Consider the following 19,581-nt stretch of genomic DNA (forward strand, 5'->3'; position numbering starts at 1 on the left):
TAAGGGAGGGGTGGGCTTCAAAGGCTCTGCTGGGCAATGGGAGCTTTTAGGCCAAAGTCAGAAATGAGCTGTTGTATCCATTAGCTGCGTCTTAACAAAAAAGCAAACAGCCAGTTACTAAACACTTAAATTGTTTCGAAGAAAGTAAGTTAGAATCATTAAATGGAGCTGAAAATCAAACAGCCCTTGACATAGTTTTAGCCCAAGCCCTGCCACATATTTTAACCTTTCCTGGCCCACACTTGATACTGTCAGATGGTTTTGAGTGTTCCACCTCGCCCTGGGGGCACAACTATCTCCTCACCCTCCTCAGAACCTTCAGAGACCAGCTCCCAGGGGAGGAAGGTAAGCAAGTCTCTCTCCACAGCTACTACAACACACTGAGAACTAATTAAAGTAATTATCCTTGCTGAAGATTCAGGCTCTTAACAATGAGGATTAATCATAAATTCTGTGCGTGACCTGTATCTTCTGGGACCTAAGAGCAGCATTTGCAGAGGGCTGATGCCACTCTTCAAGCTTGGACAGGGATCAGACCAAAGGCCTGCACAGGCTGTGTTATTTTCTGATCATTTGTCATCTCTGAACCCCGCTGTCAGCTCTCAGTAGCAAGAGTCTGATTTTGGGAATAAGCTGGGCAACAGACTGCCACACTGGCAGCTATCATTTATTTTCCTGGCACCTCCAGCAGTCAGGTTTGAATCATGCCTCGTACCTAAGATTCAAGTAGTCATTTGCAGCAGAAGCTGATTTGAGGCCATCTGTCTGCTCTGAACAAACTTCTGTGCTCTTGAAAATGAAGTTGTGCCATGGAAGAAGTGTGATCCTTTAATAAACACAGTTGTGCCATGAAAACCATTCAGCACAGTCACACCTACAGCAGTAAAACACACGTTGCAGTGCTGCCTGGCTTTGGTTGGTAAGGAAAGGGGACAGACATATTTACAAACAGGATCTCAGCATCCCTGCACTGCTGTGTTCTGCCCTAGAAGTACTTCCCTGGCACAATGCACAGGATTTACTGTACAGTAATGCACTAATGCCACAGGCACTGCCCTCTGCTTTTAGGGACTGCAGGGGAGGGAGCTGTTTACCCCAAACCCTTACTAGAAATCAGTTGGGTCAAACAGGATATTTCTTATCAGTTTAAGCCAACAGACACAGCTACAGCCCTTTGTGCAGTGTACCAGGTTCAGTTTAGCCCCGTATTTAAACAGCTGTGGACATTGGCTACGTGTTAATTCCTGCAGGGACCCACAAGCAGGGCTGCCATGGGCAGTCCCAAACCCCAAACCTCCATCCAGGTGGGCTGGGGAGTGTCACCAAGGTGCTCCAGGAGTGATTCCAGCAGTCACAGCACGGCCTCTCTGATGGAAACCTGTCACTGCAAATATGAACAGGCACAGAGAGCTCTATCCCAGGAAATTCCTCATAGGCTGCAACTGGAAGAGAGTAGACCTACATTAGGTATTAGGAAGAAATTCTTCCCTGTGAGGGTGGTGAGGCACTGGCACAGAGAAGCTGTGGCTGCCCCTTTCCTGGAAGTGTCCAAGGCCAGGTTGGAGGGGGCATGGAGCAACCTGGGATAGGGGAAGGTTCCCTGCCCATAGCAGGGGGTGGAACCGGATGATCAGTAAGGATCCTTCCAACCCAGCTCATTCTGTGATTCTCCAGCTCACTCCCAAAAGCAGGGGGTGCTCTCAAAACAGCAGTTCCTCACCTTTTCTACAGCCTGGTGTAATCAGCACTGTGTGGCTGGAATCCACAGGGCTTTGGGAGCATGATGTTCCCAGGACAGCACCTGGAGCTGCCTTTGGAGCAGAGGAGCTTTGTCCGCGCAGGAGGAGGAGGCTGTCAGCCTGGGGGAGCCCAGCACAGACACAGAGGAAACCCAGGGCAGGTTCTCACAGAGCAGTCTCTGCACTCATATCCTCATCACTCTTCCAGTTCCGAGCCTCTCCATCGATCCACTCCAACTGCAGCAATCAAGTATTGCCATTAATGTTTGGCCCTAACTTCCAACACTCCCTTTTAGATTTATATTGCACTCTCAGCCTGCTAAAACACTTTCCTTGTGTATACCTGCTGTTCCATTCTCTCTGCACTGGAAGCAGATGATGGCTCCTGATGAATCAGATTGCCACAATAACACATACACAGTGTTAGTTCATTTTGTTAGCTGAGTTTTTCTGCCTCAATCAAACTACGCAGGAAGCTGCTGCTCTTGCCAGAAAATTCCAGCTCTTCCTGGTTAAATGTGAAAAAATGCAAATAATTAAAGACTGAGCCAAAAACTGAGGGATTTCTCTCGATGGTTTTGAAGTCCAAAACTTAATCTAGTCACTACACAGTCACTGCTGGGTCAGTCTTTTGACATTTTAAACAGCCTCTTAAAGAGGTTTTAGTCTTAATTAATGAGCTCTTAAAAGTAATTTTGTCCACTAAGCTGGTATTATTAACATAAGACAAATTTTAATGGTCTTCCTGTTATAGAAGTTCCTGTCACAGCTGTTCATCTCCTTAACCATCTCCTTAACCTCCTTGTAAAGCACATGCCAAGACCCAGACCTTCATTAAAAGGAAGCACATCTAATTGTTATCTACTTGTGTATGTTAAAAGGAGAAGGATAATATCTGAGCAAGATTTTTTTAAAAAAACAAGGCAGAACCCAAGTTAACCCATAGAGGATGCTGGAGGACTTGAGCTGCCTTTCAAAAAATCAGTCTGAAATCAGTAAGAAGCGCAAAACTGAGCAAGTTTATCCAGTTTCTCTCACACAGCTGGACAATAACTGAGATCCATTCGTTGCTCTACATTAAATACTGTTCATGCAGAGATAAAACAAGAATAGGCAAAGCTAAAATACAGATTTTTTTTTTCCTCTTAGCACTCATCGCTGTCACAACTCTGGGCAGAAGGCAAGCTCTCAGCTGGACACACAGGGATTCAAGGGAATACTCTCCAAATCCAGACAGTCAAATTACTGAAACTGCTTTGAGTCGGGCGCAGAGAAAAGAGCCTGAGAGTTAATCAGAAAATAACCCCCCTGGCCCAGCCGTGCCAGGAGCTGAATTTGAGATTGCAGCCTGGAGGGGGTGCTGAGGCAGCTATCTTAAAAGTAGATGCAATGAGATTTAGAAGATTAAGAAGCTGCAGCAGTGGGGAAAATCCAAAAAGCCTTTTGTTGTTTGTTTGAAGGCAGGGACAGAAGAGAAAGCACATTATGAAAGGCGAGAGGAGCACCTCCACCCTGGAGCCCAGCTCAGGTGTCCTCGAGGCAAGCTGGGCTTGCCCATCCCCACATCCCAGAGCCAGGGAAGAGGAAGGATGTTCTCTCTGCAACTGAACCCACGCCGGAGCTCTCTATAAACACTCCCACATATCTGAGCGCTTACGGCAGCGCTCGCCCCACCCGGGGCTCTCGCACAGGATCGCTTTCATCCGTCACGTGGAAACCCAACACTGCTCCATCTCTCCTGGTCAGAAAGTCCCTCTGAGAGTCACATACCCACTGAAACAACGGGAGCCAGGCCTGCCCTGGGGTGATGTTAAAAATAGGGAGCTCACAGTGAGAGCTGCCACTAAACACAGCGACGGGAGAACCCGACACTGCTCCGGCTCCCACAGCTCCCTCCGCCTCCCAGTCATGCACTGCCTTTACTCCTGCTAACAAAGGAAGGAGGGAGAGGAGTTACCTCCTAAATTACCAGGGCAGGTGCCTGGGAATGATACAAATTGGGCTGTACCCTTGTCTTTGACAGCTCCTTCCCTGCTGTAGGGTGGGTAGGCAAGGTCCCTGCAGTGCTGCAGTCTGCAGAGGCGTTTTTCTGCTGGGCAAAAGCTGTCCAAAAAAAATCTAGAGGAAGACTCAGGAGTCTGGAGTGAGATCATGGCTGTCCCTCTGCTAAGCCGCAGAGCAAAAATTGGAGAAATGGCCCAAATAAGGTAATAACTGGTCCAGTGAGTCACAGCCCAAAGGGGCAGAGAATCAGGGCAACAGCCACCCCAGGGTGCAGCAGCCCAGGGCCCAAGGCTGGTACAGAAAGCCAACACACACATCAGGAACATCCTCAACACATGTCCCCAGCTGAGGGTGGAACCCTTGGGAGAAGCATCTCTGGGCAGGAATTGCAGGAACGGAGCCACACAAAACCTGGGACACTCCAGGAATGACAAACGGACACCCCAGGAATGACAGAGAGGTGACAGCACAGGACAGACAAATCCAGACATGACACAGCCCTGCTGGGACAGCAGTGACAGTGTGGAAAGGCTGGAATCTTCATGCTTGACTGATGGGAATCCTGCTGGCAGCCATGGGCAGCAGCAGGAGCAAGGATTTTCTAGTGCTGTAGCACAGAAACACCCACCTGGACAACTACAACATCCCTACTCCTTCCTTTATGGATGAACTGCTATGGCTGGTACCACAGGTAACCTGTCTGCAACACAAGTCTGGACCCAACAGAGGTGAAAATGTAAACAAGTTGAAGGAAGAGAGGCAGGAGCAAGAGAAGCAGATGCTGTTGTTGGGAAAGGAGTTACAGCATGAAGGTGATCTCAGAGAGATCCCAGATGGCACAGTCACTGAGCAAAAATACTCTCAAGGGCTTCTCATGGAAGGGAGAACTCGGTGCCCAGAGAGACACAAGACACAGAGATGCAAGCAAAGATGGGAAAGCATGTTATTATTCTGTTTTAAGTACATTTGCCCCCGGGACACCATCCCAAACCATACCTCAGACTCCCCCTGGAGTAAGGCGATCCCACTCCAGTCACAGATGCTCTGCCTTGAGACTGCTCTTGAATCCAATCCCACCAAAGCCTCAACGAGTTATTCTACAAAAATCAAAGCACAGTTTCTGCTGCATTTCTCCATTTGCTGAAGTTCATTATACTTGCAAAAAATTAAATTAACAAATTGGCTGTTTCCAAACGAGCTGCGTTGCTTTCACAGCACTATGTGCACACGGGGAAACTTTTCCTTTTAAATTGCAAAAATGGCTCAATGCTTTCCTCGACAACTTCCCAAGCTCCTCAGTACACAAGGGTATTATTACTGATGTTAAAGGAGAGTGCAAAGTACAGATGAGAGACTCGTCCCATCTGGTCTGGCTTGGGCCTCACAACAGAAATTCTCCTGGGGGAAGAGCCCACACGTGTAACACTTGGCAGAAAACTCAACTCTGATTTTGTTGTATAAACCTTTAATTTTTATTATGGTAAAAAGAGGAAGGGAGAGAGGGTGGATTCCTGGGGAGTTTGTATGAATTTCAGGACCACCCACTTCCTGGAGGACACTCCTCATTTTTTTGCATATGCACATGAGTACAGATTAGTCATTTAGCACACAAAGCCTATTTTTCTTTGCTGCACATCAGCCAATATGGTGCATGCCAACTGCAGCAAGAACAGCAGATGAAAGCCACAGACACAGTGCTAAGCAACTTGTTCAGCAACGCTCACATTCGCATGTAAACAAGAGAGATGAGAGCTGGTTTCCCAAGGCCCCCACCAGAGAGGAATATTGGGATAGTCTCACCCTGCTGCCCTGGGGTTTGCATGTACTCTCCGTTCTGGGAAGCTGACATGTAATAATACACTGCCATTAGGTTTCTCAAACCCCAGTGGAATAAGGGACCAGGGTTAAATAGAACATTACAAACATCCTTAATGATTTCAGAAACCTATAAGGCCTCGGAGACTCTGAAACTGCAGTTTTTGAGTGCAGAGGAGGAAATCAGCACAGGATCAGGGCCAAGAAAATGTGCTTATGCTTCTTGCAGCCCTGTGTGGCAGAAAGCCTTACTTTCCCTTCAAAGAGCTCATGATTGCAAAACACTCTTTTCCCTCCACAAAGTTACCAAAAATCATAACATTGTTTTTTTTTACAGAAGTTTTTCACCCACAAGGATGCTACAGAATTAACAAGCTTCCCTTGCTAAGCAACACAGACATGCAAGTGTCATTGTCTCAGCTGCTGAAAAAAGAAATGAGCTCAAGGGAAATGGATAGCTCTTTAATGGCACACAGCATTCCCGCCGGATCCAGCTCCATGAGGCTCGCCAGCACAGCTCAGGGTTCCACCAGAGGAGCTGCCTGCTTTGGTGGAGGGAGAAGGGAGCATTCACTTCTGACAGAAAAATGCTACAGCCAATTGAAAAAAGCCAAATGATGGAATACACAGGACTGGGCTTGTTCTCTCCAGCAAAACAGGCAAAAGGCATCGCAGCAACACGTGAATGAAGAAGACACAGCAACAGATTCGAACGATATCTGCTGTCACTCCTTACCTCCTTGAAACTCGCTTTGCTAGTCCTTCAAAGTTTTGTCTCATTAAATTCCCCAGCACTGTTCTGTTTTAAGAATGTCCTTGTTAAAACTAAAACACCTGTAAGCCTTCCCTGGGCACTCTTGCCTCTTCTTGGGAAAAAACACATGATCTTGGCACTCATTCGATCTAAAGTGACAGACGCTGCTGAAGAAAGTACGAGAGAACTTCCCAGCCTCCTGCAATTGAAAATTCTACATCCCCAGCTGTAAAAATATAGTAAAGAATAGCAAGAAAAGAACAAAAAAAGCTAAGGCTGATTTCTTTCTGGTTATGTATTTATGGAATACTTGCTTTGGAACAATGGTGATCAACACTTTCAGTTTCTGTTGTGCTTTCCCGGATGTCCTTGAGTCAGCTGCAGGTACCCACATTAACCAGCTCTGCCCTAGAAATGAGCAGCCAGTTAATCGTGGCTGCACTGACAGCCAGGGAGTTCTGACATGTAAGACAGGTCCTACACACACACACACACACACTGGCTGTTTGGAAGCTGATGCAGTTTTACTTTTGGCAACAGAATATTGCATTTGTAAAAAATACAGATTTTTGGCTACCTGAACCAATGTTAAGGTAAAGTTTTGACCTTCAACTCCACGGCAGTGTCAACTCAAGTACCAAGTGTGTAGGACCAGAATCAGGCCAGAGACCCCAGCATGTGAAACAGCACTAGAACCCACAGCTAGAAATGGCAGGCAATTAGCATTTACATATTGAAGCCTCAAGACAATCCATCACCTGGTGCGTCCCACCAAGTAGCAAACGGGGTGTTTTGCCCTCAGCCCCAGCTGAGGCAGTGTGCAGGCTCTGTCACACCACCTGCATGCCTCTGTCATGCCCGTCTAACTGCACTTTCAGTTTGTGGAGCTCCTCGATCTCCCGGTTGTGTCGCTCCGTTTTGTGCCGCACCAAGGAGCGGTAGAAGTGAATGGTGAAGACGACAAAAATCAGACCCACGGGGACCATGATGATGGTGGAGACCAGTGCTGATTGCCACCCCGCGTGGCTGCTGGGCTTCTCCACGTTGGTGGTCTCGTTCTTCAGGATGGAGCCCACAGGCAGGAATTTTATCCAGCACAGCAGCACGACCTCCGCGAGGAACAGGAGGATTCCCAGGACGGTGGAGAAGCCCCAGGCCAGCTCGATGTAGGGGTGCATGCGCTCGTGGGGGGACTCGCTGATGGAGTTCAGGTTGTGGATGTTGCTCACTGCCTCCACGTTGGGCAGAATGCAGGTGCTGATGAGGAGGGCGAAGAGATGAACCGCCACAAGCACCGTCGTGCAGGCACTGAAGGCGATCAGCAGCATCTGGGGGTACTTGTACTGCACCTCCAGCTGCACCTCCACCATGGCAACCTGGAACCAAGGAACAGAGAGCTCGTCAACAGCTGCTGGCTTTCCCTCTTTTCAAGGCTTCCATCCGGGAAAGCATCTTTATTCAGGAAGAACACCTAAGGTCAAGTACACATTCAAGCACTTTCTGGAATGGCAGCCGGGACGGATCACTGCTGTTCCTCACACAGTCTGTGCCTTGGCCTTTGTGAGGCTCAGGAACACGTTTCTGCGCCGTCGGTTTCTAACATAACACGTCTCTCCTTGCAGCCACGAGCCATACGAGCTGCATCAACCCCAATACACAACAGAAGGAACTCATTAGACGGCACGTGGGGTGGGGAGGCAGCTGACAGCCTGCGAGTCCCCCTGCCCCTCACACCTTCTCCTTCCGCCCCTCACTCGTGGCGGCAGCACAGGAAGTTTCGACTCCGGGCGTGTAAAGAAAAGCAAAACCAAGCAGCTCCTCTGGCCAGTGGCCAGCCAGGTTTCACTGTCCCCCCTCCATGGGAAGCACACGAGCTACTTTATAGGTTAAGTCAGCCCGTAGTTAAAATAGCTGCCTTCTATTCTCAGAACAGTTTACGTTTGGTTTTATTACAAATATGCCCAGATACAAGTTATTTATATCCTCAAATTTCTCCCTTGACGGCTAATAACTTACTGATACACTCAGCAGGAGTGGACAGCTACTGGCTTATGGGTGTGCTCAGCAACTCAGAGAGGAGTCTCCTTCCCAAAACAAGAGCAGGTCTCTAAGGCTATTTTTAATTTAATCAAATAAAGCTTAAGAAGCAGAATATGTGCAACAGAGCAGGAGGCTCTTCTGAGATCAGAACTAGAGTCCTAGCACAGGCCTGTTAACTGGTTTAGTGTAAGAATTTGTACAATTACTTAACCTACCTGTGAAGTAAACCAGTACTTCTCTGTGATAGCATCCCTGAAAGGACTGCACAAACCTTTTTCACTAAGAGAAGCCACAAAAGCAGTGGACAAGACTATCAAACAGTCCTCTCTAGCAGCTGGCTTGGATCTGCAGCTGCACTTCATGATTTGCAGAGATATTAACTCTCCTGGCAGCAGGCAAAACGTCTGGTGATCCCAGGGGACCTGCTGCTCCGGCATGGCACAGCTACATGGAAAGAAGCCATGCTTGGGTTCCTGACTCAGGCCAGTGCCTCTCAAGACCATCATGACAAGGCAAAGTCTGAACAAGCAGCTCAATTCTTGGACACTGAAGCATTTTGCAGAACTGACTCACGATTACTTTATCCAGACTTCACATGAGACACCCCCCGAGCAGCCATTTCAGGCTCTGTATAATCACCTGCACCGCTCACTCTGGCATTACTTGATAATAATATTATTTAGGCACTGGAAGATTAGGGGTCTGTCCATGTTCTCCCTGTTGGAAGCCCTGAAAAGGATTAAAGGGGATGGAAGCCAGTTGGCATTACTGCTGCCTTACCTGCATTTACTCTGAAACCATCAGCAGCCTGAATGAGGGGATCACAGTCAAGTCTGAACACATTTAGAATCATAGAATCAGCTGGGTTGGAAGGAACTTCTGAGATCATCAAGTCCAACCCTTAGTAGCAACCAAGGTATAATATGTGGCAAATGGTCTACAAGCCCAGATTTATACCTTCAGAAACTATTTAGGATTTTAGAGACATGAAAAATATTGTGGCGGTTCTTGGATATTCCCAGCCTTTTGTCCTGATTATGAACATGTGGAGAGTTTACTTTGTTTGTTTGTTTGTTTGATAGGTTCCTGTTTGCAGTTTACAGTAGTTCTTGTTGTACAGCAAAGAAAATATTAACACAGGATTGGCCTTCTATCTATTGCAAGGTCAATTTAATTAAAACACATTTCACATGGCCTTGTGCATGTTCTCTTTGCAGTTTCCCTTATATTGATTCGAGAGGGAGGAGATCAGACTTATTCTCTATGTACAATGAATTTGTACGGCGCTGTGGTTGCCAGTCACACCCCATCAGCCAGGAAAAGCTGCAGGTATATTGTTCATTAGTGGGTGCTGTAATAGCCAGAGACGTGGTATTCAGCCAGCTGAATGAGAATTGTACCTGCATGTTCAATTTATAGCTTTATATTAAAGCTGAAAGCCTGGCTGATGTCAACATATCAATTTCTGCTTGTTATCCTTCACATGAGCAGCACTTTTCAGCTAATTGGATGTTTCCTCCCAGACTAACCTATTCCCTAGGGCTGGCTTCAGCTGTGCAATGTGATGAATTTTTAACACTGACTGATGGCTCAGTAAGAGGTATTTCAGGGGAAAACATCAACAATCCAGATAGTGCAGCAAGGCAGAAAACCAGTTCATTTAACCCAAACAAGTGCTGAAAAGGTGAGTGAGCTCTGATTGCTTTACCCTGCACAGACTGTCATGTCATTCCCTGACCGGGATAAGAGAAAGAGGACAAGCTGACATAACCCATTTAAAAATCATTAAATATGCTGCCTAGCCTGTAAAACTATTAATATGTCATGTTTGATACAATTATACTCTTCCATGCAACAGCCCCCTTTATTTTAACCTCTTCTCAGAAGCCACTTTGCAAGGCTGAGCACTGTGCCAAGCCATGGAATATTTCAGCATAGGCTTAATTTTAAGCTTGAGAATCACCCCGTTGGACTCCAGGCTCACAGGACCAAGTGCTCAGAACATTTTAGAATTAAACCACAACTAAATTACATGCAACGATGGTGGGTTTTAGACCAGTAGAGCCCCGATTGTCCACAACAAAAATGATACTCATCTTGAGAAATTTAGACCAGGACAGAAAATAACAGGCAAAAGGATGACAAATGGCTTAACATAAACCATGACACATTCACACAGATGGTTTGGCAGGCTGTAAAAATCACTCCAGTAGATCTGTTAGGGTTTTTGTTTTGTCTTTTTTTAATTGAATACATATCCTGTAGCGAGTGGACAAGTATTGAGAAGATGGATTAGCAGTAACAGCTCTTATTTCCATCAGGAAAATTATTAAGGAGGTCTCCTAAGCTCCCTCTTAATTTCCTTTATCTGCAGCCTCCTTGGGGCAAATGCAGTCGCCCTACAACCCATCTCCAAGCAGACATGGCACTGGAATGACCCACATCCTCCTGATCTGCCCAACTCTCTGCCAGAAATACCAGAGATGGTAACGAGAAAGGTTTGCATTATTCTGCAGCCTGTCCAGAAGGAGCTGGATCAGAGCCATCGCCTGTTGATTAAATATCCATCAGCTCACAATAATTTTCAGCCAATATAGAACCAGCTCGAATCAAACACACCGACAGGGAAGTAAATAAAGCAATAGCCAAGCCCTGAATGACATTTGTTTACATAGTTAAATGCACTCAAGGCTTCAGGGAAACTATTTCACAGAATCACAGAATCATTTAGCTTGGAAAAGACGGTTAAGATCATCGAGTCCAACCTTTCCCCCAGCACTGCCAAGTCCACCACTAAACCATGTCCCTGAGTGCCACGTCTACACACATTTATCTCAAAATAACTTCTTTCATCAATAGCCAAATAGTTGCTCTCAATAGAGTAAACATCCGTGTACTAAATACCTGCATGCCAAATTACCAGAGGAGAACCAACCCAATAGGAACAAATACCTCAGCTTTCACATGAAGGTCCAATTAGCTGGGAAAAAGCTTGCTAATAAAGAGAATTCCTTATTGCAAGAGATTTCATGTCTTACAGTTACTGATTTCAGGTGTACCTCTTATATGTTAGGCTGGTGGTCATAATTAACAGTATTTAGACCTGTGTGTTTATTGGACTTGCATTTTAAACAGTTTAGAGGGAATACAAAACCAGTGGTTAACTTTGTGTGTTTGCCAAGGACTTCCAGCAACTTTCTGTGGTGTGAGCTGAGAAGGCATGCTTTGTTTTCAATGCCCTGCAGTGTGGGTGGGCTGCAAGCCCCCGAGTCCCAGTGATGCCGGTGACAGCACAGCCCAGCACGGACACCTCGTGTGACCACATTGGTAGACCAGTCCACAACAACACAAAATGTTAATGTAATAACCATGTTATAGAGAATGGTCACAAATGACTAACATGGAACTCCAGAGGCCCACAGGGCAAGCACATGAGAGGCTTTCCAGAGTAAGGAAACTGAGTGAAAGGAGTCTACAGGAGAGCATCCAGCTTTCTCAAAAGAAGGGACCTTCTGCCCTTGCAGCACACAAGTTTGGTCATAAACCAACAAAGACTTTGTGAAAAGCTTTTATGAGCATCTCTTGCACACAGATAGAGAGCGGAGAGGACACAAAACCCTCCCAGGCACCCTCTCCCCCTCTAGCCTGCTCCCACTGAACCCCCCACCTGCAGCTTGCCAGCTTCACTTTGGGTGACCAACTGTCATCCCAGACTGCTCAAATGTTATGGATGATTCATGGTCTGGGGGACTGGGGGAGGAAAAAGCAGCGGAAAAAGCTAAAATAGAACAAGAAAGGCTATCTGGAAGGATCTGTCTTCCCCCCACAGCTTCTGAGCTGCAGGATGCAACATCCTCACATCGCGTCCCACGCACCAGGCACTGCCCTCTGCCCCTCTGCTGACAGACCTCAGGAACAACCAGACCTGCCCATTTCCTGAGCAGAAAACCTCCCCCAAACTGGTTTCAATTCTCACTCCCAGTAAGCAAGAAGCAGAGGGGAGGTGAAGGGGCTCACACTGACACAGCAGAGCTGTGCTTTGTTAACACCACAGCTCGAACAGGCCTGAGCACTGGCCCAGACTGTCTCTGTCTTGTTTATTTGCTTACTCCTGACATGGTTTTGACCTATGCAAATAGCTTCCAGATAACACCCGAGTGCAGCATAGCAGAAAGCAAGCACCAGGGATTACTTCCAATGGGCAGCACTGACAAAAATATACCGGGTTTGGCTCCCTTCAGGCTACAGAGCCCTCTGACACGAGGTCTGAGGCTCAGGGCCTTTTCTCACACCTCAGTGTATAACACGATCTCCCTGATCACGCTACGCAAACTTCACTTTGGCAGACTGCAACCCAACCTCCACCTTATTTTAGACACCGTGACCTGAGAAAACACACAGAGAAATAATTAAAATAACGTTCAGGACCACAGCAACCACAGGGGCCTGGAGGAACTCCACGCCCATGAGCAATCTCACCCGTGAGCAACCTCACAAGGTTGCAAGGGATGAACAGCCTCAGGGCCAAAGGAGAGCTCAGGTCCTGGATTGTTTAGCATTGCTGGTGGAACACTTGCAGGTAGGGGATTAGTATTTTTAAAGAGCTGACTTGGGAGTGTGTGGGTTGTCTTAGCTCATGTATCAGTGCTACCTTGAGAGAGCCAGGCTCAAACTTTCCAGCAGCAGCCGAGGCAGATGCCTCCTGCCTCTTCAGGGAACAACAGTATGTCCTGATTCTTCCCAGGAGGAAAAGGCTGATTAATAGAGCCAAATAGAGCCAAAACCTTCACGATTCAGAAAGCTATAAAACACACATACCATGGCAAATCCAGAGAGCAGAGCAGAGGTCCTGCTGGAAGCTTTCAGTTTGGCTCGGCTCAGGTACAATTTTCTCCAGGAAAGGGCTTGAACAGAGTGGTGGTTTGACGTGACCAATTCCAGGTAGCTGCGCCGGACCCAGTCCCGGTAATCCATGCCCTTCGTGCCGGGCTCAGAGCAGCAAGCAGGGGTGGAGGGATCCACCGGGACGTTTAACTCAGAACTCATGGTGAGACAAACGCTGAGGGAATAAAACAGTCACGTTCAGGCAGACAGGACGAGCATCAACTACTGGAAAAGCTACGGTGGAACAAAGTTCCCCTTGGTCGGTGGGAAATGATGGACCAAATGCCATCACATTTGCAAGGCACAGAACTGAGAAAGGACAGTCCCCAGTTGCCAAAAATGACCATAGGAACTAGGAAAGATTACACAGGTAAACTCAGAAACTACTCCAGCAGGAATTCAGGAAGGCTGCACAGCATCAGGCTTTTCATTTCAGAGCTGGCACCTTGACTTTGCCCTCTAATTCCTCCTTGCTAATAAAAGAATTGTTTTACAGATGACACTTTGGCAATAGGACCCCCATCTTATCATTTTGTATTGAGATGACAGTTCATTTCTCAGTGCATCATGGACTGGCTCCAAATGCACCTCCTTAGAGAACCAAAGTAACACCAATTCAGGGAGTCACTTTTTGCTCGTTCTTTGGAAAGTTTTTCTCAGTTAAACCATTGCTCCTCATGGCTCATTTTAGATGGCACAATAGTTATTCCCCAAACTCCCCCAAAAGGCACACAGCTGATTGCTGTGTAGGATTACAAGTGAACTTCCCAAGCTTTTGCAGTGGGAAGTTCAATTTCCTGAATTGCTCACACTCCATTTATCAGCCACATCTGACCAAGAATCCTGTTCCCTTAATTCTACCAGTGGCTCTGAGCACGGGGAAAGGAAAAGACAATTCCAAGGGGAAACCGAGCTGCTTTCAGGAAATTTCATCATCTTCAGATTCAAGAGATTACACTGAGAGATGTCTGAAAGCAGCCAGACTATTTCAGGTGGTGATTGCCACAGAGCCAAGTGTGGGGTCCAAACCATGCTCCTTATACCACCATATCACCAGGCTGCTGCCAAATGGCTTTGGTGATCTCTGTGCCATCCACAGACACAGGGCAGGATCCATGGAATGTTTTGAGCAAAAAACTCTCAACTCTGGCAAACATCTGAAACTAGATGTTTGACTCAGCCTTCCAAAGAATGGAAACTACGATTTTCCAGTTAATCCCCTCACTCACAACTCCACCATTGACACTAGAGCTGCACGTTCTGGCCATAAAATACTCACCAGGTCCTAGCAGGAGGAGATGCCTGCCCAGAATCACACCTGGTGTGGTACTAATTAGTCCCAGCACCACACCTCAAGGTCACAGGCACCTTGCTGCTCACTCCCAAACCCCCCCCCAGGTCTCCAAATGCAGGGGACATATGGGGACAGCTAATAAAGCCATGGCTGCTGTGAGATTTGAAGAAGTGGCAAAGATCAAAAGGACATCAAATGCCCAAAACTCTGAATGCTGTCACTAAAAGGGAACAATAACAAAGATAACACTGCAGCAGCAAACAAAGCATTGCAGGTCGCAAGACTGTCCCTCCTGAACACGGGGGGCTTTCAGGTACCAGCCCCCTCAGACATAATAAGGACGGCAGCAAGAGCACAAGATCATTCCTGGGCAGTTTTTTACAAGGCCACCATTACATGGAGAACTCCAGGATGGCTCCTGACTTGCTCAGGAGTTTTCAAAATATATTAAAAAAAAAAAGAAAGGCATAAAATAATATTCACACAACAACATAAGCAAAAGAGAATAAGAGGGACAAACCTTCCTGCTTGCTCTGTGTTTTCAGAAAAGGCAAGAATCACCTATTTTACAGAAGAAGAAAAAAGCCTCCTGGGAGGATCGGAGGCAGAAACAGTCTGTGAGCAGCAAAATTATGAAGCTGTTTCCTGTGACAACATCCTGTGTGGATTCTGCAATGTATAGCGTGGAGGGAATCTACAGACTTTGTCCCCAGCTGATACAGTGATGGCCTCTAGTCTGCCATTTATTTTCATAAAATACGTAGGAACTTTTCATGTAGGAAGCTTTGACCCCTGGGACAAATTCCATTGAAAAGACAAATGAATTCAGAGGTTACAGAGAGAGGGCAAGAGTACCCAATCACATCTGCTTCTTTCATTAGAAAAATAAGCTAAAAATACCACAAGGATGAATTTTCACTCTGGAGCAGCTCAAGAGATGTTCTCAAATAAGTAAACAACTTCAGAATAAAATCCATAAACACAAACGTAGCCCAAACAAGCAGTACCAGGATGGCAAACTCACCTTGCTAGCTGTGGACATGGAGGGAGTGGGTGGAGGGCTCCAGGGGCTGAAACACAACAAAAGAAGCATTTTGCATGCACTCTATCTGAAGCAGTTTTACTCTGGAAATACTTCTCAGATAGTTATCTGCATCCGGGGAGGGTTATTCTGAAGATTTCACGCTCCTGCCTTGCAAAGTTAAAGGTTCAGCACACTTGCTCTTACAGAAATAACTGTCCTACAGGGTTTTACTGCACATGGCTGCTGAGTTCTGGATGGCTAATGAGGACTTTCCCAGGAGACCTCTTCCTCTGCCAGCTCTGGCAAAGTCCATCCCAGCCGCATTTTCACTCACTTCCATTGCACCACCAACGCATCTGACCCCACTTCATCTCACACTGGTAAGACAGAAAGCTCTCTATAATTGCTCCCTCACACTGATCTTGTTACCCTGCCCAGGAAAAGCCTCTGCCATGCCTCACATCTCCGTGCCCCGCTGCAAGCACACGAGCAGGGATTTCTCCACAGCAGGGAATGAGGACGATGCCACCAGGGCGAGATATGTAGATCTCTCTTTGCAGCACTGGCAGCTTCCCTGCCTGGTTTTGGGATGCTGGTCCCCTCCTCAGACCCAGATTTCTGCCTCACACCCCCAGACTGGTCAGTGGGTTTGCACCAGTGCCTTTCTTCCTGGTAGAACATCATCCAACCCCCCGCAGGCCGTGGTTAAGCCAAACCCCAGGCCCTGCTACTGCTCTTCCATGAGCTCAGGCCCTCTTTGCTATGGGGAACCCTATTCTATGTCCCCTTCTGGCTTGGGGCCCCCCAGAAGCACCCCTGGGGTGTCACAGCACCCAGGCAGGGTGTGAACACCCCATAGCTGTGACCTCCCTTAAGGCAGCAGGGGATCACCTCCCAAGTAGGATGTGATCCCTCACCCCATCACCACAGCTGGGATCCTACTCACAGGGCACTGCCCGAGCAGGGGATTTCTCCTCCTCCTTCCCAGCTACCCTCAGCACACCCTGGGCAGGATATAAGGGAGGATCTCCCTTCCAACAGCACCCTCGGACAGGGGATTCCCCCAGGCCAGGATAAGACCCACTCACAGGCAGAACCTTCCCCTCCAACGGCAACCTGGACATATCCTCCCTAGGCAGGATGCGACCTTCTTCCATTGGATCCCTACCCGGCATCCCAAGGCTCCCCCACATCTCCTCATGCAGGATGGGACCCAGTTGCTCGATCCCCTTTTCCAACAGCACCCTGGGTCAGGGGTTTCCCGACACCGCAGGCTGGAGGTGTCTCCCCGCAGCACCCCCGGCGAGAGGATCCCTGTCCGGACACATCCCCCGGGAGCCGGCCTGCCCTCTGCATCCCAAGGGACCCCTAAAGCACCGCCGGGCAGGACGGGACCCTCCTCCCTCTCAGCCCCACCGCCCTGGGCAGGGGATAGCCCCCAGCGAGGCAGGATGAGGCGCGTACGAGGGATTCTCCCTGCGCGGGCAGGATGAGGCGCGTACCCCCCCCACCATCCTGGGCAAGGGAATCCCCATCCAGGCAGGATCAGACTAACTCTCCCGGGCAAGATGAGACCTCCTTCTCCCGGTGGGCAGGAGACGCTCCCACCTCCGCACCCCAAACACGGAGGGGATGCCCCCGCTACCCCAGAGCGCGGGGCCCGCTGGGGGGGGAGCCCCCACCGCGGGGCGGGATGCAGGGCCGCGGGGGCGGGCCGTGGCTCACCGCGCTGCTGTCCAGGGGCCGGGACGGGAGCCCCGGGATTGCGGGCGGGAGCGGGAGAGCCGGAGCTGGAGCCGGAGCCGGGATCGGGAGCCGGAGCTGGAGCCGGAGCCGCCTCCGCCGCTGCCACGGCAACGCCGGGCACGGGCCACGTGACCCGCAGGAAACGGGGGGTGCGCCGCCACGCCCCCGCACGTGACCGCGCTCTGATTGGGCCGCGGGGCGGCCAGGTCACGCCCCCTCGGCGGCGGGGCGGGGCCTGGGGAGGCGACCCCCGCCCGCCCCCCCCTTCCCCCGCGGAGCCGGGGCCGCGTTCACCCCCCGCACCCCGGGGGTTTTGGGGGTCCTCGACACTGGGGATGTACTCAGCGGTCACAGAGGAAGGGCAGCCCCCAGCACCCGCAGCCGGGTGGGATCCCGGGGGTCGCAGCCCGTCAACGCGCATCTGGCAGGGCAAAAAAAAAAAAAAATCAGCTCTGCGGATCCCTGAAGTCACGGTCGGGCTGAAAAACCCCCACTGGTGAAGGTGTTGGTGGGTCTGGGGCTGGCGTTATCTCTAAGTCTTGGCACAGAGAAGGTATTGGTGCAATGGGATGCAAATGTGCTTTTATTACAGTTGTTAATTACACAGCAAAAAGTCGCCACTTACATAAGTCAAAAGGCAGCGCTGCTCTGCCTCCGCCGGGCTGCAACCTCCTCTGGCTCCCTGGAATCCCGGCTGCTATCTCCCTGCACTCCTCCTCTATTGACTCAGCAGGAAATCCTGTATAAACCCATCAAAAGGACAGGGACAGCCTTATGGGAAAGAGAGGGAGTTCCTTCCCTGGAAATGAGATAAAGAAAATGCTGAAAGGCAGCACAATGGGTCAGCTTTATCACAGGGTAATCCCATCATCCTGAATTCCATTCTGCCCGGGGGGCAGGGAAGAGACAGGAAAACACTTCCCAAAAAGCTAATAAAGAGAAAGATACATTTTTTTATCCCGAGTGTGCTTTTCACCTCTGAGATCAGGAACACCTCTGCTCGGTTTTAGCACTAACACTGCTGTCTCTCGGGGTCCCATGTGTAGAAATGGAACAGAGCAAACTTTAATCCCTGAAGATTAGTCTCCATCAGGGAAAGGAGAGGGACTCCTCTAGAAAAGCATCCAGAAAAAGAATTTAACGTAAGCAGGTCAAACTCCTGGGCAGTCTTAAGCCTTTAAATTATTCGTACTTTGTCAGGGCCCTATTTGCAATAGGAAGCAGTTGTAGAGTTGTTCCTCATTTTACTACACACGGGAGCACTTCCTTTTTTATACTCCATGGATGACGTTTTCCCAGTTTTGAGGTCACAGAGTACCTGCATTTTGTCTTAACAAAGAAACATCCCTCCGAACCTCCCTTTGAAGTGCTTTGTATTCCCAACGAGCTCGTACTGCCGGGAACAACCACAACACGGCAGAGTATTTTTTGGAATTCACAGCAACACCTACCAAATACAGCTCCTACTGCTACACTGAGCCACCCCAGCGAGACAGACCGTGAGGCAGATCCCACCTTCACCAACATGTTCTCCTTGCTGTTTACGGATTTCACCTACAAACTCGGCATTCCTGCAAAATGGAGAGCATGAATAATTCAGCACGGGTAAGGATGGCATCTTAAGGAGGCAGGATGAGGCCACACAACCTGAATTTGTTCAATCACCAACATCTGCTCTACTTAATGCAGAACAGGACTTAGCTCAAAGGCCTGACAAGCTCAGAGGCAGAACATCTTTATTTGTGAGGCTCTCAGTTCTTCTCTGTCCATAAAAAACACCCTATTTTTATGGCTCATCGCACAGTATCCACAGGGTTCGCCTGCCCTAAGGGGGCTTCACGCGAAGCAGTGCTCATAACTCATCTCTCCACAGGGAAAATGCCAGGTGCAGAACATCCATCCTGCATCTGAAGTGCTAAGGAATGAAACACTGCCACAACCTGCTTCTGTGGAGACTGAGCAGAAAACAGTTCCATGCAGATCTCTAACCTGGGAGGGGGAACAGTTGGGATATGGACCTTGCAGGTCAGAAGTTATCCAGCTCTAAAGTCTTTGGGTATGTACAGGGGAACTAAACACAAACATCACTTGCACTTGATCACATCTGCTTCCCAGCCGCCACGGTAACACCACTGAGAAGCCATTACATAAAGCCAGCTCAGACAAAATGCAGGATTTCTGGCAGCACTGCTCAACAAAGGATAAATCTAAAAAGAGATTCTCCCTTTTTACTGTTTTTGCTTAAAATAATTTGGCATTAACCAAGGCTTGAGAAGAAGTA

The 19,581-nt window shown here is 48.6% G+C and overlaps 1 protein-coding gene across 2 annotated transcripts; it reads right to left on the reverse strand.

The window, feature by feature from the left end:
- Window positions 1–5,191: 5,191 nt before the first annotated feature.
- On the reverse strand, window positions 5,192–18,901 carry ORAI2 (ORAI calcium release-activated calcium modulator 2). 2 transcript variants are annotated; one of them, XM_027690758.1, is made up of 5 exons: window positions 18,752–18,901; window positions 17,926–18,099; window positions 15,555–15,600; window positions 13,171–13,411; window positions 5,192–7,688 (listed from the first exon to the last, which is right to left on the reverse strand). In XM_027690758.1, exons 4-5 carry the CDS (start codon window positions 13,396–13,398, stop codon window positions 7,143–7,145), a joined length of 774 nt encoding a protein of 257 aa, XP_027546559.1. In that variant the 5' UTR covers window positions 13,399–13,411; window positions 15,555–15,600; window positions 17,926–18,099; window positions 18,752–18,901; the 3' UTR covers window positions 5,192–7,142. The 2 variants fall into 2 exon arrangements, with proteins under 2 accessions (XP_027546559.1, XP_027546558.1); XM_027690757.1 differs by lacking the exons at window positions 17,926–18,099; window positions 18,752–18,901 and adding an exon at window positions 17,280–17,368.
- Between the last annotated feature and the right edge of the window lie 680 nt (window positions 18,902–19,581).

This window comes from Neopelma chrysocephalum, unplaced genomic scaffold (assembly GCF_003984885.1).
Source record: "Neopelma chrysocephalum unplaced genomic scaffold, ASM398488v2 Primary Assembly neopelma1_82, whole genome shotgun sequence".
Taxonomy (NCBI): Eukaryota; Metazoa; Chordata; class Aves; order Passeriformes; family Pipridae; genus Neopelma; species Neopelma chrysocephalum.

Excerpts from the sequence above, each read along its gene's own strand:
- ORAI2 (XM_027690758.1), bottom strand. The coding sequence starts at position 13,398 with ATGAGTTCTGAGTTAAACGTCCCGGTGGATCCCTCCACCCCTGCTTGC. Across the intron at positions 7,689-13,170 it reads TGCTCTCTGGATTTGCCATG|GTTGCCATGGTGGAGGTGCA; the intron begins GTATGTGTGTTT and ends CCTTGGTTCCAG.